The sequence below is a fragment of the Peromyscus eremicus genome, chromosome 22, assembly GCF_949786415.1.
Source record: "Peromyscus eremicus chromosome 22, PerEre_H2_v1, whole genome shotgun sequence".
NCBI lineage: Eukaryota > Metazoa > Chordata > Mammalia > Rodentia > Cricetidae > Peromyscus > Peromyscus eremicus.
In genome coordinates, this window is record NC_081437.1 from 24,030,262 (window position 1) to 24,053,370 (window position 23,109).

Here is a 23,109-nt window from a genome sequence, read left to right on the forward strand (position 1 = left end):
CCAGTTCCCACTGGCAGCTACAAGGCTCCATCCCGACAGGCCTTACGTCCACTCCTAGAAGGACCACAGGGAAGAGGGGGAGAGAGGAAGGGGGAGGGAGGGAGAGAGTCAGAGACAGAGGAGATCTCTTTTTTTTTTTTTTGGTTTTTCGAAACAGGGTTTCTCTGTGTAGCTTTGCGCCTTTCCTGGAACTCACTTGGTAGTCCAGGCTGGCCTCGAACTCACAGAGATCCGCCTGGCTCTGCCTCCCGAGTGCTGGGATTAAAGACGTGCGCCACCACCGCCTGGCTCAGAGGAGATCTCTTAAGTTGTCAACAGGCATGATGGCACATACTTGCAATCCCAGCACTCAGGTGGCAGAAACAGGAGGACTGCCACAAGTTCCAGGCTAGCCTGATCTACAGAATAAGTTCCAGTTAGCCAACACGACATAGTGAGAGCCTTTCTCAAAAAACAAACCAAAAAAACCCAACCAGACCAATAAAGCTATATGTGGTAGTCCACACTTATAATCCCAGCACTGGTCCTCCTCGACTGCACAGAAAGTTTGAGGTTAGTCTGAACCACATGGGACCCAACTGGGATGCTATGGACCTTTGCCAATCCCACCTCTGAACCCCACTGTGTCCTCAGGCCATGGAAAGCAAGCTGCTCATTGGGGGGAGGAACATCATGGATCACACCAACGAGCAACAGAAGATGTTGGAACTGAAGCGGCAGGAGATTGCCGAACAGGTAAGGCAGCTAGGTCTCAGGTTCCCTAAAACCTGAGGCATGTGGCTGTGTAAGACTGGACTTCGAATCCTGGAATTATAATGCCGAGAACCCAGGCTAAGTCCCTTGGATTCCAGGGGTGTACCAGCTCAGGGTCTCCTCTCTGGGTGAGAGAAAAGGGAGGCTTTCCATGCCGCTAGCCTTCGCAAGACCTCTGGCATTAACTCCTGGGCCTTGCATTGCCAACTGCATGGCTGTTTCCTAAGTCATCAAGGACACTACAGGGAGTGTCCCCAGAGAATACCAGCTTTTAGGGCTGGGGTCTCCATGCACACAGGGTCACACCTGACGTAGTTCTGTTCACAGGAGCTGAGAAGAGGGCTCCGTGTCCAGTGTTCCACTTAGAATTGTGAGGAACAGTGAACACGAGCCGTGGGGTACCCCTGATACCCAGGACCACGGTAAAGCCAGGCCCTATGACAGGCAAAGCAAGGCAGCCCCCATGCTCTTTAGCGGCCCTCCGGTGTGCCTTGCTTTTCCGTTGTGACCCCCTCGCCGTGCGTTGCCCTAGAAACGCCGTGAGCGGGAGATGCAGCAGGAGATGCTGCTCCGAGATGAGGAGACCATGGAGCTGCGTGGTACCTACTCGTCCCTGCAGCAGGAGGTGGAGGTCAAGACCAAGAAGCTCAAGAAGGTAAGATGAGCATCAGGGTAAACCAGATGCTGCGTAAGAGTCATCAGCCCCAAGAGGGTGCCTCAAGGGCTCCTCCCCACTGCCCAACCCCTGACCTATACTGCCTGGGCTGATGGGGTGGGGGATAGCTAGGAGGCAGGAGTCTGGTGTCAGGGTGTCACTTCCAGTCTACAGGGTGGTCATCCTCATGGTCAGGGTTGACTTTTCTACTTTGGATGTCACCAGTGAATCATAGCTTCGGTAGCTGGGTTATGAAATGTGATAAGGCTATGCTGACTCATGCCCAGAGAGGAAAACAAAATTCTCCCCACCATGCCAAGGGACAAGGACCTGGTCACCAGGATCCTGTAAAACTCATGGAAAGAGGTGACGAGTTGGGGGTCTAGGGTAGGAAATTCCAGTGTGGAGTCAGGGAAGAGCCAGGAAAGCACCCGGGATTATTGTGACCACCTCAGAGCTGGCCAGGCCAGGCCCAGTCACTCTAGCAGTTACAAGGACATCACTCAGTGGGTTAGGAGGGAAATGGGAAAGTCATTGCTGGCTCCCATGCCCTCACTTTTGGGAACTCCCAAATAGGTGAGGGTGAGGTGAGTCCCCTTCCCAACCCACTCAGCCTCCAATTCCAACCCTGATCTCCAAAATGAGACGTGGGTCCTGCCTCCACTCCCCCCACCCCACCCCCAGACAGGGTTTCTCTGTAGCCCTGCCTGTCCTGGAACTCGCTCTGTAAACCAGACTGGCCTAGAATTCGGAGATCTGCCTGCCTCTGCCTCTGCCTCCCGAGTGCTGGGATTAAAGATGTGTGCCAACACTGCCTGGCTCATCTCCACGCTTCTGTTTTTGAAGAGCGCAGATAACAGCCCTTGAAATAGCCCATCCTGATTCATAGGGATGGGCAGCCATTCTGAGTTCAGACCAGGGTCCCCAGCCTCCTTCCGGGCTGAGCCTGCGGCTGGCAAAGGCCAGGCTAGGTGACTGGGGCCTGATGGAGCAGCTTCTGAGCCACATCTGTGCATGTCCAGCTCTATGCCAAGCTACAGGCGGTGAAGGCTGAGATCCAGGACCAGCATGAGGAATACATCCGCGTGCGGCAGGACTTGGAGGAGGCGCAGAACGAGCAGACCCGGGAACTCAAGCTCAAGTAGGCCGGCTCCTCTTCTGGTTCTCGGTCACCATGTCTCCCCAAATTCCTCAGGGCCTCTCTGAGAGATTCTTCTGAAAGCCATATCTTGACTATCTACTCACTTGAGTGTCCTTTTCCCCCTTTGTTTGAGTTTCTGTTTGCTTTTGTGGTTGTTGTTTTTGTCTTGGTTTTTTCGAGACAGGATTTCTCCATGTAGTTTTGGTGCCTGTCCTGGAACTCACTCTGTAGACCAGGCTGGCCTTGAACTCACAAAGATCTGCCTGGCTCCGCCTCCTGACTGCTGGGATTAAAGGCGTGTGCCACCACTGCCTGGCATTGTTGTTTTATAAGACAGGGTCCTACTCTGTAGCTCAAGCTGTCCTGGAACTTTCAGCTATCCTCCTGCCTCAGCCTCCCAGTTGCTGGGTTACCAGGGGTAGGGCTACCCTGCCCAGCTTGTATGTCGTGTGTGTGTGTGTGTGTGTGTGTGTGTGTGTGTGTGTGTGTGTGTATGTGTGCACACCTATGATTAGCATGTGGTGGCCAGGGGATGACATTGGGGGAGTTTTTCTCTATCTCCCTTCACCTTATTTTTTTGAGACTGGGTCTCTCACTGAACCTGGGGCTCAGGAGATAGGCCAGCTCTTTAGTTTGTCCCCTTCCTTAGCCTAGTTTGATGGCTCCACTTCCCTCTGCCAAAAATAACCCTAAAGGCCCCCAGCCCACAACCTTTGTATTAGAAACAGTTCCATTATTTCTGTAGCGATGGCATCCCTTCCCTCTCCCCCCCCCCATTGCCTTTGTAACAGGTCTCCCCTCCCCCACTTCCCGTTTCTGTCTCCCCTGCTCCCAGGTACCTCATCATTGAGAACTTCATCCCCCCTGAGGAGAAGAACAAGATCATGAACCGCCTCTTCCTGGACTGTGAGGAGGAGCAGTGGAAATTCCAGCCACTGGTGCCAGCTGGAGTGTGAGTCCCTTCCGGCCGTTTGTCTGGACCTAGGGACTTGCGTGCCTCTCCTGGAGTTGTGGGTGCCTCTCCTGGGGTTGTGGGTGGTGAGGATCTCGAGGCCCTGTCTGCAGAAAGACAGATGTTTGGGCCTTGGGGAGTGGATAAAGGAGTTGCACCTGGAGGATGGATTTCCCAGGGTCTAACCCTGTATGGGGTCTCCATGAAGGAAGCGTTTCCCTGGTCTGGGATGCAAAAAGAGCCTGTAAGAGGAGGGGCGCATGGGGGGAAGCAACTCTGTTTCCAGTGTAATAGCTCCAGTGTGATAGTTGGCTAGTTCTGATAGATACACATCTGTGCTTTTGTTGACTGCCAGAAATAGCAACAATTGTTAATGTTTGCCCAGCGCTGCTGTGTGTCTGGTCTGTGTAAGAATGCAGACAGAAGTCTAAAAGTTTATGGTCCGGAGGGAAAGACTGAGATGTACCAGACCCGGGCACCAAAGAGGCCTGATCCAGTCTTTCCAGCTTCTCAGTTGGGTGATTCAGCAGTTCCACCTGTTTCTACCAGGGAGCTGAGCCCTTGGGTGCAGCTGCGTCAGATAGTTAGGTGTGCAGCGCCCTCTGCTGGGAGCCGCATAGAACGAGGTTGAATATTCAAACCCAACAGAGTGCCTCACCCAGCTGGACCAACCTGTATAGAGCTTTGGAGGGACAGTACTTCTCCGGATTCTTTACTCTCTGTATTCTAGGGAAGCTACTACCACGCAGGGCAACAGCCTCCCCAAGGCCAGGGTGGAAGCTAGTACAAGGTCCGTAGCGCCTCAGTGCATTACATGCCTGAGGAGAAGAACAAGATCTATCTGCTTTCTGAAAAGGTGACCCCATGCAACCAGATGTGATACCAGTTGGAAATAGCAAATGTACAAGTAAAGGCTTTTCAGTGGTGGCATTCTTCACTTTTAAACTACCTTTTGGACCAGGTGTGGTAGTGCACACCTTTAATCCCAGCACTGAGGAAGCAGAGGCGGGATCTGTGTAAGTTTGTAAATTTGAGTCCAGCCTGGTCTACCTAGCAAGCTCCAGGCCAGCCCAGGGCTATACAGAGAGATCCTATGTCAAAAGGAAAAACCAAAACAAAACATTGTCTTCCAGCAACCACAGTACAATGATCACGTTTAGGAAGTTTCATACTGAGAGAATTCTATTATAGGTATATATTTTTTTCTCCAGTTCCCTAATTATGTAATTTATGGATGTTTCCTCCTTCCCTCCCTCCCTCCCTCCCTCCCTCCCTCCCTCCCTCCCTCCCTCCCTCCTTGAGATCAGATTTAGTTGCCTGTTTGGTGTTCTTCTGGAACTGAGACAGAAGGGATACTCATTCTGTTTTGTGTTTTTTTGAGTCCTGCAATATAGCCAAGGCTGACCTGGAATTCACTGTGTAGCTCAGGATGGCTCTGAACTCCTGACTTCAATCCTCCTGCCTCATGAGTGCTGGGGTTCCTTGTATGGGTGACACCTTGCCCTGTTTTGAGGGAGGGAACAAATGAGAACAGCGTATGACACATACATATGACAATGCTCTGATGACACCCATTCCTTTGTATTCTGACTTAATTTTATTTAAAAACATACTTTTTTTATCTTTTTAAATCCCAGCTAGTCACTTTGCTTCTTTTTAAATTTTTATTAACTTTTTTTTATTACATTTAATTGTGTGTTGGGGGTGGGTGGGTAGGTGCACATGCCACAGCAGTCGTTTGGATATCGGAGGACGACAGAAGTCAATTCTCTCTTTCTACCATGTGGGTCCCAGGGACTGAACTCAGGTTGCCAGGCTGAGAGGCACAGGTGCCTCCACCTGCTGAGTGGGTTCACCAGTCCCAACTTTTTCTTTTTCTTTTTTTTTTTAAAATGTATTACTATTGTGTATGAATGAGTGTGTGCATGATTTGTGTGTGGCCACACATGTCTCCTAGCATACATCTGGGAGTGAGAGGGTAATTTTGTGGGGTTGGTTCTTTTTGGCTTTGTTTTGTTTCATTTTGTTTGTTTGTTTGTTTGTTTCTAAAAAAAACCATTTATTTATTTATTATGTATACAGTATGCCTGCATGTGTCCCTGCAGGCCAGAAGAGGGCACCAGATCTCATTACAAGTGGTTGTGAGCCACCATGTGGTTGCTGGGAATTGAACTCAGGACCTCTGGAAGAGCAGTCAGTGCTCTTAACCACTGAGCCATCTCTCCAGCCCTCATTTTGTTTTTTGAGACCGGGTTTCTCTGTGTAGCCTTGACTGTCCTGGAACTCGAAGTGTAGATCAGGCTGGCCTCGAACTCAGATCCACCTGCCTCTTGTCTCCCAAGTTCGAGGCCAGCCTGGTCTACAAAGCAAGTTCCAGGACAGCCTGGGCTGTTATACAGAGGAACCCTATCTCAGGCATACACTACCACTGCCTGGCTGTGGAGCTGGTTTTTTACATGGACTCTAGAGATCTAACTTAGTCACAAAGCTTTCATGGCAAGTGCCTTTACCACTACAGAGCCATCTCACTGGCCCCAGAAAAGCCACTTAAAAAAAAAAAAAGATTTATTTACTTATTTTTTATGTATATGAGGCTCTAGCTGTATGTACAACTTTATGCCAGAAGAGGGCATCAGATCCCATTATAGATCGTTGTGAGCCACCATGGGGTTGTTGGGAATTGAACTCAGGACCTCTGGAAGAGCAACCAGAGCTCTTAACCTCTGAGCCATCTCTCCAGCCCGAGAAAAGCCACTTTAAATAATATTTAGGGGGTAACAAAATGGCTCAGGGCATAAGGGTGCCTGCAGCTAAGCCTGACAACCTGAGTTCAATCCCCAGGACCAGATGGTGGAGGGTGGGCGAGAACTGACTCCCACAAGTTGCCGTCATGTCTACTGGGCAAGCTCTTTAGAAACTGAGCTATTTCCCTAGTGCTCCATTGAAAAGTTTAAATCCCCCTGTAGTAACACCGCCACCGAGGTGATAAATCAGATCAGGCCGAATTAGTAAATCCAGATTTAATCTGAGTAGAACATTCCTGGGTGGCCCCAGAGGAAGAGGAGGAGCCATGAAGGGGAACCATGAGGGGAAGTCTTGGCACCTGAAATACCCTCTGGGGGTAGAGCTGCTGTGTGGTGGGGCTTTCTCAGGGATGGGGTTTGGAGACAGCAGCTCCAGGAGAGATCCCCAACATCCATTACCCTTCTTAAGCAAAGCCCAAGAAGGACAGAATTCTCTTTGGTATTGGACAGCCTGAAGGCTGGTCATCCCTCCACAACTTCGGGCTCTTTAGTTTGCCTTTATGTACTGTTCTTTCTTGTGGCTGTTTTTTCTTTTCTTTTCTTTTTTTGAGATTGGATTTTATGTAACCAGGCTGTACCTCTCTAAGCAATACTTCCAGCCCACCACCCCCTTTTTCCTTTTTATGTAGTTTAGGCTGACCTTGAACTCCTGATCCTCCTGCCTCCATCTCCCAACTCTGGGATTATAGGCATGGGGCCACCATACTTAGATGATTTTGTTTTTGAGACAGGGTCTCACTGTGTAGCCCAGGCTAGCCTTGATCCTTCTGGCTCAGCCTTCCCAGTGCTGAGATTGCAGGGGTGTGTGCAACCACATCCAACTGAGATAATTTTTAAAAAGTTATTTTCTTTCTTTCCCTTATTTTATTTTGTATTTTATGAGTGTTTTTGCCTGCCTGTATGTCTGTGCGTGCGTCGTGTACTTTCTTGGTGCCCACAGAGGCCAGAAGAGCATAGACGATCCCCTGTGAGCCACTGTGTCGGTGATGCTGGGACTCAAACCCGGGTCCTCTGGAGAACCACAGCCAGTGTTCTTAACCACTGAGCTGTCTTTGCAGACCCCTTTCCTTGTTTTCTCTTTTTCTTTTTAATTTTGAAAGCAGTTGGTGATTAGAATAGAGAAAAACAACAACAACAACAATTCATCATCAAAGTCCCAGTTGTGATTGTGAGTCCACAGGGAACCCCAAAGGATGGGCTGATGGTGGGGAGTGGGGGGGGGTGGCTACCTCCCATGTGCCAGACTACGATCGGGGCCCCATTAGCTCTGCTTTCACAATGAGGGGGGGGGGCTGGGGGGCAGGGAAGGCCTTGACCGAGGTGTTCCTCACACCAGGATGCTCTGGAATCTTGGCTGTGGAAGGAACCAAGGAACCCCCTTCTTTCCTTCCCAGTCAGCTCCCGAAACTCACAACACGTGACTCAAGCTGGGCTGAGAACACAAAAGCCTCCTCTCTCCGGGAGTGCATGCAAAACATCAGGGCATTGTCCTACTGCTTCGCTGGGGTCTGTGGTGTCTGGGATGAGAACACTGATGACTCTCCGGAGTGGAAAGACATTGTTTGAAAGGAATGACCTAAAGTCATGCTGTCCCTTCGGGAAGCCTTTGTTAGCAGCAGCAGCCTCCCTCATTCGACTCTGGCCTGGAGAGTCACCCCCACCCAAGCCCCTCTCCAAAGCAAGGAATCATTGCTACCGTGGGACAATATTTAGACCCGTCAGCATATTTGGGAAGTCTGTCCCCTTCTCCCTTTTTTCTGTCCCTTTCACTGCCATAGTTTTGGTTAAAGTTGCCTTGAAAGCCAAATTTTGCATATTATGGCAGCTTATCAGCACACATTTTTAGTTTCTCATAAGCTTTCTTTTTAGGGCTGGAGGTATAACTCAGTAGTAGGGCATTTACCTAGCATGTCTGGGGACCTGGGTTCAATTCTACCACAAAAATAAGAAAACCTTAAGCTTCTGTTATACTTACAGAAAAAGTATCTCCTAAGGGTTATATGTTTGGCAATGGCCCAGAGCTCCTAGTTTCTAGTCCAAAGTTACATTGTGACGTGAGGACTTTGGCCTCTGCAATCCCAGTCATGACAGATTTTTTGCAAAATCATGACAATACGGTTGAAGGACACTGGCTTCGGATTGAACGCATCCTGAATCTGGGGTCTGATGAGGTGGCTCCGCAGGCGAAGGTACTTGCTGCTAAGTCCGCAGACGTGAGTTCAGTCCCTGGAACCCACACAGCAGAAGGAGAAAAGCAGCCCTCACAAGTTCTCCTCTGACCTCAACATGAATGCCGTGGCTCATGTGCATTGTGTGTGCACACATGCTCGCACACACACATAAATAAAGTGAAATAATTTTTTTTTTTTTAAATTCTGAATTTTTGGTCCCTACTTTGCCACAGGAGAAAGTGGTTTGGTTTGATTTGGTTTTATTTTATATATATATATATATATATATATATATATATATATATATATATAAACATATATATATGCTTTTTGAGACAGGGTTTCTCTGTGTAGCTTTGGAGCCTGTCTTGGAACTCACTCTGTAGACCAGGTTGGCCTCGAACTCACAGAGATCCGCCTGCCTCTGCCTCCCGAGTACTGAGATTAAAGGCTTGTGGCACCACCCGGCTTATTTATATTTTTTTTTAAGATTTACTTGCTGGGCGGTGGTGGCGCATGCCTTTAATCCCAGCACTCGGGAGGCAGAGCCAGGCGGATCTCTGTGAGTTCGAAGCCAGCCTGGGCTATCAAGTGAGTAAAAAGATTTACTTATTTATTATGCGTACAGTGCTCTGTCTGCATATACACCTGCAGGCCAGAAGAGGGCACCAGATCTCATTACAGATGGCTGTGAGCCACCATGTGGGTGCTGGGAATTGAACTCAAGACCTCTGGAAGAGCAGCCAGTGCTCTTAACCTCTGAGCCATCTCTCCAGCACCTGATTTGGTTTTAAAGGCCAGTCTTTCTGTATTTCTCAGGCTGGCCCCAAACTCCTGTCATCAAAGGATTCTCCTCCCTTAGCTCCTCAAGTGGCTGGTACTTCAGGCACAAGCTACCATGTTCAACTTTGAGACATTTTTGTTACTTAATTTATTTGTGTATTTATTTCTAAGTTAGCCTCTCACTCTATAGCCCTGGCTGGCCCTGAATATAACATGTAGTTCAAGTTCAACTTTGATCCTTCTGCCTCCCAAGTACCATCCCTGACCAGGGAAAGCGCTCTTAATTCTTCTGAACCTAACTTTCGTTTTGTTTTGGTTTTTGGTTTTTCAAGACAGGGTTTCTCTGTGTAGCACTGGCCATCCTGGAACTCACTCTGTAGACCAAGCTGGCCTTGAACTCAGAGATCCACCTACCTCTCCCTCCTGAGTGCTAAGACTAAAGCCACCACCGCCCAGCTGAACTTGACTTTCAGTCAGTAAAATGGAAATAATAGTGTCTGCCATGCAGAACTGTGAGGTTGCCGTGATACTGTGTGGATGGTTCCAGGCCTGACCCAATCATAATGGAGCTGGTCAACAATATTTGCCATCCTATTGATGAAGACTCCAAAGTAAGGGTTGCTTCTGTCCCCAAGAAGTATCACTCTTTGACGCTTTTGTTTAGATGTTGACTTTTTACATTTTAGATTCCAGCTTTTATTTGGTCTGGATTTTGGGGTGACAGGTTGTTTATTTTTAGAGTCTCCTGGGTTTCAGGCTAGCCTTGAATTCCCAATGTAATTGAAGACGCCCTTCAACTTCTGGTCTTCCTTCTTCGACCTCCCAAATGCTGAGATGATAGGCTTGCACCACCACACCTGGTCTGTGCAGTACTTAGGATCAAACCCTGGGTTCATGCATGCTCCGTAAACTCTACCAACTAAACTATAATCCCAGCTCCCCCTTCTGGTTCAAAACAAACTTTATTGACAGTCTTGGGAGGATCAGAATGCGATCAAAATATCACACACCACTTAGTGTTCTATTGCTGTGAAGAGACACCAGGACCATGGCGACTCTTGTAGAAAAAAGCATTTAACTGGACTGGCTTACAGTTTCAGAGGTTTAGTCCATTATCATCATGGCAGGAAGCATGGCGGCATGCAGACAGCCATGGTGTGGAGAAGTAGCTGAGAGTTCTACATCTGGATTTGCATGCAGCAGGAAGAGAGAGCCACTGGGCCTGGGTTGGGCTTTTGTAAACCTCGAAGCCCACCCCTAGTGACACACTTCCTCCAACAAGGACACACCTCCGAATCTTTTCAAATAGTGCCACTCCCTGGTGACTAAAAGTTCAAATCTATGAAGACATTCTCATTCAAACCACTGCATATAGGCTCTGGGGGTTGAACTTGGGTCCTCATTCCAGCATGTGATCAGCCCTTTTTACTGTGAGAGAAAAAAATGAGAGACATAAGACAGATAAGGTGTGTGTTTTCGTACATTATACCAGTTTAAGCTGTCAGGTTGTACTGGAACAAGGAAATTTTAGCACCTGAAGTCCACAGGGCCTCCCAGCTACCTGACTAGCATTCCTCACGATGCCATTTGCTCTTTGTGTTTGAAGAAATCACTTCTAATCCAGTGTAGTGGTGTATGACTATAATCCTAGCATGGGTAGTTGAGGCAGGAGGATCAGTAGGTCAAGGTCATCCTCAGCTACAAGTTCAAGGCCACCCTGGGTTGCATGAGACCCTGTCCGGGAAGATCTAAAAGTCCACTAAACCAACAGTAAATTCAGTCTAATACTCCATTTTCCCTCTAGGAATAACAGTCAAATGAAGAAGCGGCCAACTTCTGCAGTGGGCTACAAGAGACCTATCAGCCAGTATGCTCGGGTTGCCATGGCAATGGGGTCCCATCCCAGATACAGGGTAAGAAGCTGGGAAGTAGAAGCCAGGGAAGGGAGAGAAACCCAAGGAGAAGGGATGCTTACAGCATGTGCTTCCTCTAAGTATCCCATCATCCTTGTGATACCCAAGATCCAGTGTGCCCGGAAGACAGACTGCTGCTCATGTCTGATGTATCATTTTACCACAGGCTGAAAATATAATGTTTTTGGAGTTGGATGTTTCCCCACCGGCCATTTTTGAGATGGAATTTTCCCATGACCAAGAACAAGATCCACGGGTTCTACACATGGAGAGGCTCATGAGGTTGGACAGCTTTCTGGAAAGACCTTCCACGTCGAAAGTGCGAAAGTCAAGATCTTGGTTAGTACCACCGTGGTGAAAGTGAGCCCTGGACTTTAGGATGCGGTGGGAGTGCCTGGGTTGGTCAAGGCTGGAGAGGGTTTGAGTGGCAACCGAAAGAGAATGTGGGGAGGGGAAGGAAAACGTCACCCTTCGATCCACAGTGGTGACCTGTCTGCATGATATGCTGGTGCAATGGTGTGGCACAACAGCTTGGCAGTGGGGGCACACGCCTTTAATGCCAGCATTTGGGAGGCAGAGGCAGGAGGATCTCTGTGAGTTTGAGGCCAGCCTGGTCTACAGAGCTAGTACCTGGACAGCCAAGGCTACACAGAGAAACCCTGTCTCAAAAAAAAAAAAAAAAAAAGAGAGAGAGAGGAAAATCCTCGAATTTCTGCCCTCTGGTTTCTCATCTCTCCTTTGATTTGTCTCCAGGTGCCAGAGTCCTCAGCGGCCCCCACCCGCCACCGCTCATGCCTCCACGGCCTCCGCTCCTCTGCACCCCGCAGCAGTGGTAGACCATGATTGACAGCCTTCAGTCAGGCTGCCCATCACACAGACTCCTAGGGCAGGGCAGCCAGCTCTGATTCATCGCATCTGATGCTTGGTGCGTGTGCGCGTGGTATGTATGCATGTGTGTGTGCGTGTGTGTGTATGTGTGTATAGTAGTGTGTGTGAAGGGGTGAGAAACTGGCAGATGGTGCCTCTGCTGGTTTTCCGTGTCTCCTTTATTTAATTCATGTTATTTATTCATGGAGCTTGGTTAGTGAGGAGAGATCCCCTCGCCTGAGCTGCCTGGGCCTGCCACGGTCGCTGTTGCATAGCCTCCTTCTTCTGACTGGGTAGACACCTCAGTCAGGCCCCAAAGCTCCTCCTCGTGTCAGCTGCCTCCAGAAGGGAAGATGGCTAGTGCCTGAGAAGACAATACTTCCTTTACCCGTCCATTGCATAGTCTCCATCTTCTTGTCTGACGGTGAGCAGCCCGTGACGCTTTCTGGGGCTGGGAACCTGCTGGTGTCCGTTGAGGGCAAGCGATAGCCTAATGGCATTGGGCCGGCACTCCTGGTGGACTGAACCTCGCGCCCGCGCGCCTCTTTCTGGGTCCCAGACTCTTCCAGCCTCCAGGGTTCTTTCTCAAGGACTTTCGGTAGCCTCACCGAGACTCATCCCCGGGCTCTCCAGCCTTGGCAAGAACTCCTGGCTTCCCCAGCTCCACTCCGTTACCCGCCCTCTCCACCCTTGTCCTGGGAATTGTGAACCAAACGGCTGTGGCCACCATGAGAGCTGCAGGAAACAGAGCGGTGTGGAAACAGCGTGGACTGTCAACAAGGGAAGGCCCCCTCAGGTCCCTCTGTTTCCGTCTCCTCCAAGAAGTTCCTTTGGTGAACAAACCGCCCGTCCTCATGCGAGGTGTGGCTTCCTCCTGCCTTGGTCACTGTTCCCTGAAGCTGTCTGATCTCAGTCCACAGTGGAAAGAATCAGTGTCATTCTGTCCCTTACTAAATACAGATAGCAAAATCCTTCGCTTTTCCCCCCGGCTAGTACAAGAAACACACCCAGGCAGGCATAATCTTTACCAGATTTACCTATTACCCCTATTTCTTAGTCACGTCTTGCGGGGGGACACTGTTTTGTTGAAACTTGATCCGTTCTTTACTACTTGTGTGGACCGGCCCTTCCTCACCTTCCTCTGTGACAGCCCAAAATGTCTCCAGGTATTGCAAGTGATAAGTAAATTTCTATTTTAAAAAGTTAATTTTCATTGACCTTTATTTTTTACATGCAAGATAAAACGTATTTTTTTAAGATTTATTTTTATTATTTTGAAACGATGTGTGTCTGTATACATGGATGCAGAGGCCAGAGGCATGGACCCCCTTGGAGCTGAAGTTACAGGTGGTTGTGAGTGCTGGGAATTGAACTCAGGTCTTCAGGAAGAGCAATATGTGCTCTTAATTGCTGAGCTATCTCTAACTCCTCTCTCTCTCTCTCTCTCTCTCTCTCTCTCTCTCTCTCTCTCTCTCTCTCTCGGTAGGGCCTTTCTATGTAGTTCTCACCTCCATTTGCTATGTGGCCTGCCCTTGCCTCAAAATTCAGGCACTCCTGCCATGGCTACCCAGGTGCTGGGATTGTAGATGTGAGCTGTGATACCCAGTTTTTATTTTTAAAATGTTTTTATATATATGCAATCCCACAAAGTTGCTTATAGTCGCTCAGGTTGAGGCAGGAGAATTGCCAATGAGGATAGCCCATTCTATATAAGGAAACTTTATTTCAAAAAATAGTAATAATAAATCAAAGCTGGAGGGATGGTTCCATGATTGACAGCACTTGCTGCTCTTCCAGAGGGACCCGAGTTGAGTTCCCAACATCCGCATTAGGCAGCTCCAGGGGATCTGGCGCCCTCTTCTGGCCTCTGCAGTGACCTGCACACACATGTACATACCCACCTACCATCACAGACCTACAAATAACTAAAGATTAAATACGTTTCTTACATTCAGGTTTAAACTGAGTATGGTGGTGTATGCATACCTTTAATCCCAGCACCTGGGAGATGGAGGTGGCAGATCAGAAGTTTAAGATCTTCCTTGGCTCCATAGCAAAAAAAAAAAAAAAAAAAAAAAAAAAAAGAGAAAATAAATAATAATTTAAATATTTAAATTTAAGTTAAAATCATCCAATTCTATTTATCCTACAACAAACTTACATTCTTTCCCTAATTGCTTTCCTGATGTGTCTCTAGGGAACATCCATGATTCTCTGTTTCTGTTGCTTTGTTTTACTTTGTTTCATTTTGAGACAGGGTCTCCCTATGTAGCTCTGGCTGGCCTGGAACTCACTGTGTAGACCAGGCCGGCCTCAAACTTGCAGCCGTTTTCCTGCCTCTGCCTCCAGAGTGCTGGGATTACAGGCATGTACCACTATGCCTAGCCCTGTATCTAATCTTTTTCAAGCCTTGGAGCTACCCAAAAGATGTTGATGAGCACACCATTTCTTGGATTAGGAATTGTCATTTCTGCCGTCAACATTGAACAGTTTACTACTTAATTATTATTTATTGGTTGAAAAATTAATGAAATTCTCTTAATAGTAAGGATCGTACTGCCAACTATGTTGATTTATTTTCAAGATGTATATCTTGGTGGGTGGTAAGGGGTAATTTCAGTGGTGCGAGTGAACAGGAAGTTAGGATTTCAGGTGCCCTAATGTTGGGAGTCCCGTTCCCTGGCTTATGCGCAGGTCTGTAATTTATGTAATGCACGAAGCTGATAGATCTGCTGCAAGTTTTGTGTGTGGCAAAGGGCAGCGGGCCATTCTCTTCTCTGGGAATTAAGCTCTTCTGAAACCAATCACGTTCTCCTCTGAGGATCACTTGCTTTTTTTGTTTTTTTTCGAGACAGGATTTCTCTGTGTAGTTTTTGGTGCCTGTCCTGGATCTTGCTCTGTAGACCAGGCTGGCCTCGAACTCACAGAGATCTGCCTGCCTCTGCCTCCCGAGTGCTGGGATTAAAGGCATGCGCCACTACTGCCCGGCTGAGGATCACTGGCTTTAATTCCACTGTTGAGTTTTTCTACTGTTCTGCTGGACTAGACCCTTGGGCCTCTCGGCTGTCTGTCCTTCAAAGAAATCTTAGTTTTCCAGCAGAGCCCTGTGATTATTTGACACTCAGGATTCGGATCAGAGGTTTAGCTGTATCTGGGGCAGGAGTTGTGTGTAGGAATCTCCCCATGTGACCTGGGCAGCGCGGGACACAACCCCTCCCCCCAACCGCGTTGTCATTTGTAGATGAAGTTGCATGTACCACCCCACTCATCACCTGGACACACTGACTCCACATTGTCTGAGTCGCTTGTCCCTCACAGTCTTATAGCACAATATACCCCACTTCAGCACCCCAGACTGAGGGCTAGGCCCAAGGTGTGGTCAGAGGAGAAACCCTGTGCATTTGTGTGTGTGTGTATGTGTGTGTGTTTGTGTGTGTTTACCTGTGCAGGGGGCGCTACACTCAATGTAAGATACCCTAGGGACAGAGCCACCAGAGGTGGCTGGATTTCAGTCTGTCTCCCCCCCCCCCCTTTTTTTTTTAATGTATCAGACATTTGATTGACAAAGTAAGGGCCTTAATAAGGACCAAATTTCCTTGTCTGTTGCTATGGTCTTTAATTAAAGGTACCAAGTGGCCCGTTCTTGTCACTCTATACATATGACTGTCTGGGACATGTGTACTATATAAATATATATATATATATATATATATATATATATATATATATATATATATATATAAACATGAGCCTCTGTCCCCTTGGTTTAGCCTTTCTGTTCAGTTGGAATGCACCCTAGCGAGGTGCTGCCGGCAGCCTGCAGGCCCCAGCCCTGTCGAGATGAACACGGTTGACAATAAAGGAATGAGTGTCACTGCGGAGTCGTCGACTGCCTGCTTCTCTTCCTTTGGTCTCCTCCGTCTTGTGCTCGCTTTTCGTTTTTGCCTTTCTCTCTCGCTTCTTCAGCAAGGGCTTAAAAGTATCTGGAGACCACGCGCATCGATCAGAACGCTGGAGAAGAAATCATGGCTCGATGAAAAGTTATCTGTTGCGGCTGGGGGATGAGGTCGGCTGTCAGAGTGCTTGTGTAGCGTGTCCAAGGCTTTCGGTTGTGGTGATCTATTGTGTACCCTAATAAAGCTTGCCTTGAGGAGCAGAGAGACAGAGCAAGCAAGCCACAGCCACCACCTCTTACCTCACCAACTCCTCACATCCTCTGACTGAAATCCTCTGAGTCCTCACCGGAAGGGGTCTCAGCTGAACTGCTTTAGTTCCTGTTTCCTCACGCCTTGTATACCTTTCTCTGCCCTGCCGTCACTTCTTGGGATTAAAGGTGTGTGTGCTCCCCAGTACTGGGATTAAAGGTGTGTGCCACCACTGTCCGGCCTCTGTGTCTAATCTAGTGGCTGGCTCTGTCCTCTGATCCTTGGGCAAGTTTATTAGGGTACACAATATATCAATCACCACACTCGGTTCCATCCCTGGCATGGAAGGAAAGAAAAAGATAATTGATAGGCTAGGGCTGGTAGGATTGCCCAGTGGGTGAAAGTGCCTACTGCCAAAGCTGACAGCCTGATTGTATCCCCAAGGATCCACACGTAGAGAATCGATGCCTGCAATCTACCCTCTGACCTCCACGTCGATGCTACGGCAAAGAAGCTCACACCCACACATGCACACTATAAAATAAGGTCCAAATAGAGAGAGCTTTTGAATTGAGAGAGGATATTGGGAGATGGCCCAGTCAGGAAAGTCATGAGCAGTTGAGTTTGGATCCCTAGCATCCATATAAAAGGCTAGATGTATCAGAGTAAGCCTGTGATTCCAACACTGCGGGAGTGGAGACAAGGAGTCCCTGAGGCTTACTAGTTAGCCTAATGGAATGTGTGAGCTCCAGGCTTAGAGAGGAACTTGTCTGGGTTTTTTTTTTTGTTGTTGTTGTTTGTTTGTTTGTTTGTTTTAGATTTATTATGTATACAGCATTCTGTCTGCAGGCCAGAAGAGGGCACCAGATCTCGTTACAGATGGTTGTGAGCCACCATGCGGTTGCTGGGAACTGAACTCAGGACCTCAGGAAGAACAGCCAGTGCTCTTAACCTCTGAGCCATCTCTCCAGCCCCTCGTCTGTCTTTTAAATTGCACATTTATGTGTCATCTACCTCTTTGTTGTTTGTTTTTATTTATTTTTGCTGAATGTCGAGCCATGCATTTGGAGATCAGAGGACAGCTTGCATGAGTTCTCTCTTTCTACCGTGCGAGCCTCAGGGATTGAACTCAGGTCATCAGTCTTGTTGGCAAGCACCTTTACTTCAGTGAACCATGTCACCAGCCTGAGATTAATTCTCAAAAAGAACAAAAGAAGCCGGGCAGTGGTGGCACACGCCTTTAATTCCAGCACTCAGGAGGCAGGGCCAGGCGGATCTCTGTGAGTTCGAGTCCAGCCTGGTCTACAGAGCGAGATCCAGGACAGGCACCAAAACTACACAGAGAAACCCTGTCTCGAAAAACCAAAAAAAAAAAAAAAAAGAAAGAAAAAAGAAAACAGAGGGTGATTTAGGAAGACACTTTTGGCTTCTACATGCATGCACATATTGCCCCCACCACACACACAAGATGAAGGGGGGGGGGAATATGAATATGTGAATTTATCTGCACAGTAGGTGGAAATGCTCCCATGGTATGTCTGTGCTGGGGCTGTTCACACTCTAGGATAGCAGCCTCCAACCAGTTAATTCTGAGTTATTGGCTCACTGCAGAATTGGTAGGGGATACTCAGATTAGCTGTCGGGGATTAGACAGAAATACATTGATAGAAGGTACATACATGGATGGGTCTGACATGTGGGGAGTGCTGAATTCCAGTACAAAACTAGTTTCTGAGCTGGGTGGAGCTCACTGGGAGAACGCACAAGCACCATGCCTGAGGCCCTGGGTTCCACTGACAGCCCACAAAACAAACATAAAGACCTAAATCCCTCTGGAGTCTATTTTGGAGGGAATGAAAAGTAGTGACCCAAAACGTCACGGCCCTGGCTCACAAGGCAGAAACACTAGTGACCAATGTGGGCGCTGAGGTTTTTTCACAGGAATTTCTTACCCCGATGCTTCCAGCCCTCAAGCTCCCGGGCTTCAAGTCGAGTGTCACCCTGGTGCTGGAGACATCTGCATTGGACACTTTGAATGAAAATTAAAAAAAAAAAAAAAAGAGCTGGGCAGTGGTGGCACACGCCTTTAATCCCAGCACTCAGGAGGCAGAGGCAGGTGGATCTCTGTGAGTTCGAGGCCAGCCTGGGCTACAGAGCGAGTTCCAGGACAGGCTCCAAAGCTACACAGAGAAACCCTGTCTCGAAAAACCAAAAGAAAAAGAAAAAAGGAAATAAAAAAGGAAAGACATGATTGCTCCTAGGTCCAGTGGAGGGGGTTTATTCTAGATATGAGAGAAAACATAGGCAGTTACGGAGACATCTGGGAGAATCCAGAGTAAACACGACCCTGAGCTAGGACATGGGAGGAGAGGGGAGGGGAGAGGAGCCGCCGACCAAGAGGGGTGCCTGGGCCAAGAGACTGGCAGGGATAGTGGGATAGCGGAATTGGCTGGATTATATGGGAGCCAGAGGAGTGTGGAGAGGTAACTGGAGAGTTGGGGGCGGGGGAAGGCCTGCCAGTCAGGAGGGCCCTGTAAGGGGTAAAGACTGAGGGGTGCTGGGAGACCTTGGCATCCAGAGTCCACTTTGATATGTTAATGGGCACCTCAGCAGTTTGTCCTGGGTTTGAGCCCATACACTTAACGCACAAAAGTTTGAGTACTCCTTCCTTCAGAAGCAAGTTGGGGAAATGGGTAGTCTTACCTGTCCACCTAGTGATGGAGCTCATCTTCCTCACCTCAAACCCGTATTTTTCCTCCCCGGCATGCTGCTTCTCCAGCCCACGGGTACCGAGGACCACAATGGCTCCCTATATGAGTATGGTAGAAAATGTATCTGCCGGCAGCTTCCGGCTGGTGTGGTGCCAGAGAGACAGAATCTCAGTCTTAGAGGCAGTAGGACTAGCTGAGAGGTTTGGGTCAGAGAGGCGGGGACGCGACGTGTGGACAAGACCTACCCCCAAGAGTCACAGCGCTGTAACCGTGTGAACAGGTAGTTGTGTAGTAGGAGGGATTAAGGGTATCCTCAGAAGTACATGATGGCTGAAGCTAGCTGCCCCTGAGTGAGGCTCCGTGCTGGCGTGTGCTTGGCTGAGGTTTTGATGCTCAGCATTGGAAACAAACACGTAAACAAGTGAAGAAGATGATGGATGTAGTGGAGGGGGTGAATAAGGCTCTAGACAGCCAGTTGTGTGTGTGTGTGTGTGTGTGTGTGTGTGTGTGTGTGTATGTGTGTGTGTGCGCACATGGAGGCCAGAAGACAATATGAGGAAATTGTTTCTCTCCCAACATGTGGGGCCTGGGGATGGAACTCAGGTCAGCAGGCTTGGGCAGCAAGTACCTTGACCTGCTGAGTCATCATACTAGTCTACAACTGATGTTTATTATTATTATTATTATTGTATTTTAAAGAGTTGCTATTTTTATCTATGTGTATGTGTGTTTGCACGAATCTATATGTACCATGTCCATGCAGATACCCAGGAGGCCAGAGGGCATCAGATTTCCCAGCACTGGAGGGCTGGGAGGTTGTGACCTATCTAACCGGGGTGCTTGCCTCTTGGACCTCTGCAAGAACAAGTGTTTTTATCCGCTGAGCCATCGTTCTTGCCCCACAGCTGGTGCTCTTGGCCACTGAATCCACGATACAGCCTAGCTTAAGAAAAGTCTAATGTGTGCTTATTTTCGTCCCGTGGCTATTTTTCTCACAGTGTGGTTCAAGGGTTACCAGCAGAGAAATGATTAACCTCAGTAGGGCACAGTGGCCCACACCTAGAATCCCAGCATTAGGAAGTCAGAAGCAAGATCGTCGCCAGTTGAGGGTAAAATTGATCTACATAGCGAGTTGCAGGTGAGCTGGAGCTATACAGTGAGACCCTGTTTCAAGAAAACCAATCAGCGTGGGGCTGGAGAGACTGTTTTTGTGGAGGAGCCAAGTTTGGTTCCCAGCACCCACATCAAGTGCCTTACAACTTACACCTTACAGTTCCACTCCAGGGCACCTGCATTCACCTACACAGAGAGAGAGACACACATCCATAAACATGATTAAAAAATCAATCAAAATAAGGGCTAGAGAGATGGCTCAATAGTTAAGAGCACTGGCTGCTCTTCCAGAGGTCCTGAGTTCAATTCCCGGCAACCATGTGGTGGCTCACAACCATCTGTAATGAGATCTGGCGTCTTCCTCTGGTCATACATACAGGCAGAACACTGTATGTGTAGTAAATAAACAAGTTTTAAAAAAGATTGTATCTTGGGGGCTGGAGAGATGGCTCAGAGGTTAAGAACACTGGCTGTTCTTCCAGAGGTCCTGAGTTCAATTCCCAGCAACCACATGGTGGCTCACAACCATCTGTAATGAGATCTGGTGCCCTCTTCTGGCCTGCAGGGATGCGTGCAGACAGAACACTGTATACATAATAAATAAAATCTTAAAAAAAAAAAAAAAAAAAGATTGTATTTTAAAAAATAAATAAATAGGACCGCGCTGGGTTGCCACCGCCGCCACCGCCGCCGCTGCCACCATCGTGCCAGCCCCACAGGTCTTGGTGAGGTGGGTGACTCTCCAGGATGGGAGAAGCCAATTTGGGAGCAGATTGGATCCAGCTTTATTCAGCATTACTACCAGTTATTAGATAACAACAGAACTCAACTAGACGCAATTTACATTGATGCATCCTGCCTTACGTGGGACGGACAGCAGTGCCAGGGGAAAGCTGCCATTGTGGAGAAGTTGTCCAGCCTTCCGTTCCAGAAAATCCAGCATAGTATCACGGCACAGGACCGACAGCCTACACCAGAAAGCTGTATCATCAGCACGGTTGTAGGCCAGCTCAAGGCCGATGAAGATCTCATTATGGGTTTCCACCAGATGTTTCTATTCAAGAACATCAACGATGCTTGGGTTTGCACCAATGACATGTCCAGGCTTGCCCTGCACAACTCCGGCTGACTTCCTCCTGGCCAGACACTCATGCTGTTTCCTCCTCCCTTCTCTTCCCATTACTGTCTCACTGCTCCAGATGCTCCGAACATCATACACAAATGAGCAGGGCCGAGGTAGGAGCGGTGCAGTGCGCTTCTGTCACCACGGTGTTGTGCATGATGTTTGGATGCTAGACTAGTTGCATCTGACAGGAGAAGTTTGTGTTGGACCCGCGCATGCCTTGGAAAGACTTAAGTAATGCAAAAGATTGTCAGTTTTTGTTTTTGTTTTATTTTGTTTTTTTAATCTACTGACAAGTTGCTCTAGTAACCCAAAGAAGTGAAGGAGAAAGCCGTTGCCTCACCGCACAGATATTGATTTGTTCAGATGTTTCAATGCCTCATGATACAATAAAACCACAAACGTTTTCTTAACAGTTTAAATAAAAATAAATAAATAAAATAAAAATAAATATATATGTATAAAAAGGAAAACCAACCCACCAAACATCCCCTTCCCCCAAAGAAAGAAAGAAAGATGTCAGAAAGCTCTCTAGGGCTGGGAGATGATGGTTCAGTAGGCAAGCATGAGGACCTGAGTTTGAGTCTCAGTGTCCACATAAAAGAGCAGGCGTGGCTACATGCACCTGTAATCCTAGAGTTGGGATTGGAGAAAGGAGGATCCCAGGGGACCTCCTGGCCAGCCAGTCCAGCCCATCAGTCAGCTCCAGGTTCAGCGAGACTGCACCTCAACCACTAAAGGTGGCAAGTCATAGAAGGAGGTACCCTCCAACAACCTCCAGACTCCGTGGGTGCACACCCATGCCTCCTGTATACACACAAAGGAGACACACGCACGCACGCACGCACGCACGCACGCACGCACGCACGCACACGCTATCTAGAGAGTCACACATAAACTGCATCTCCGAGAAAGGACGATGCACAGAGGAAAGTGGAGTGGCCTTGGATTGAGAAAACTCTCAGTAGGAGGGAGTTGGGGTTCAGGGGCCCCCACTGCAGGTCTCATATAGACCTGGCAGCAAAGCTAGTTAAAACTGACCTCCAAACTCTCTTGGCTGATGCAGGAATTTCAATGTCATCTCTAGAAAGAAAGGGAATAAAAGTGATCTGCTCTTATTATTTATCTTGCTACTCAGTGGCAAACTCCCTTTCTCCACGGGGATTCTGGATGTTTTGCTCACCCTGGAAGCATTGATTCCTGCTTCAGATACCCTCTTCCACACCTCATGAGCATCCTCAGTTGAGGGATGTGACGGCTCCCTTTGACGTGCAGAGCAGACTGCTCTCTCTTCTTTGTTACCGCTGACATCAAGGCTGTTAGCTGCCACTGTTGTGACAATTTACAGTTGTGCGTGGCCCTTTCTCCTTGTCAAATTAAGTACATACGTTGATTGCATTTTGTTCCAGTTAGGGCTGAAAAAAAAATGAGAAAGGAGTTGGGGCAGAGACTAAATGGGATAAAGTGATTATGGCTCTCCCTGTCTGGTGCCCTCATCACTCAAAGCACTCTGGGTTCACCTCTCCCAGCAACTGGAGGCCCTGGGTACCAACCAACCCTACATCTCCAATCTCCAGAGCGAGGAGCTTGAGTCCACCACCACTCAATTTGCTTTACAAAGGAAAATTATTCAGAGAAGCTTCTGGAAACCTCCTCCATTATTTTGGGTGGGAGTGAAAGAGGCTGAAGAGGGAGAGGGAGTAAGATGTTTAAAAAGGGAACTAGGGAATAAGGGTGGGATATGATATTAAACACACACACACACACACAAGCAAAAACCCCCAATGAACATATCCACCCATACCCAGAAGCACCTATACAAAAGACTTGTTATCAACTAGAAAATGGAATCGAGTTGCAGAGAATGATGTACAATATTCCTCATTTCATCAGTAGAGTGAAAGATATGATCGTGGCATTTCATCAAGGAAGGGAGCAACATTCATTCACTCACCAATTGTTAAGTGACCACAATGCG

At 48.2% G+C, this 23,109-nt stretch overlaps 2 protein-coding genes across 3 annotated transcripts in view; both read left to right on the forward strand.

Moving 5' to 3' along the window:
- Window positions 1-13,487, forward strand: part of Kif3c (kinesin family member 3C) — a 36,657-nt gene extending 23,170 nt beyond the window's left edge. Inside the window, exons 2-9 of one of the 2 annotated variants that reach the window (XR_009375711.1) lie at window positions 634-735; window positions 1,286-1,408; window positions 2,431-2,549; window positions 3,385-3,501; window positions 11,064-11,172; window positions 11,339-11,511; window positions 11,926-12,463; window positions 12,599-13,487. Coding sequence is in view for 1 of the 2 variants with exons in the window: in XM_059248425.1 (XP_059104408.1) it covers window positions 634-735; window positions 1,286-1,408; window positions 2,431-2,549; window positions 3,385-3,501; window positions 11,064-11,172; window positions 11,339-11,511; window positions 11,926-12,019 (837 nt within the window). In the remaining variant the exon portion in view is untranslated. Of the gene's footprint in view, window positions 1-633; window positions 736-1,285; window positions 1,409-2,430; window positions 2,550-3,384; window positions 3,502-11,063; window positions 11,173-11,338; window positions 11,512-11,925 lie in introns of both variants that reach the window. The other variant, XM_059248425.1, reaches the window with a different exon arrangement.
- A 5,498-nt stretch (window positions 13,488-18,985) lies between these two features.
- LOC131897316 (nuclear transport factor 2-like) lies at window positions 18,986-21,170 on the forward strand. Its single transcript, XM_059248183.1, has 2 exons — window positions 18,986-19,044; window positions 20,666-21,170. Exons 1-2 carry the CDS (start codon window positions 18,986-18,988, stop codon window positions 21,135-21,137), a joined length of 531 nt encoding a protein of 176 aa, XP_059104166.1. The 3' UTR covers window positions 21,138-21,170.
- The last annotated feature ends 1,939 nt before the right edge of the window (window positions 21,171-23,109 follow it).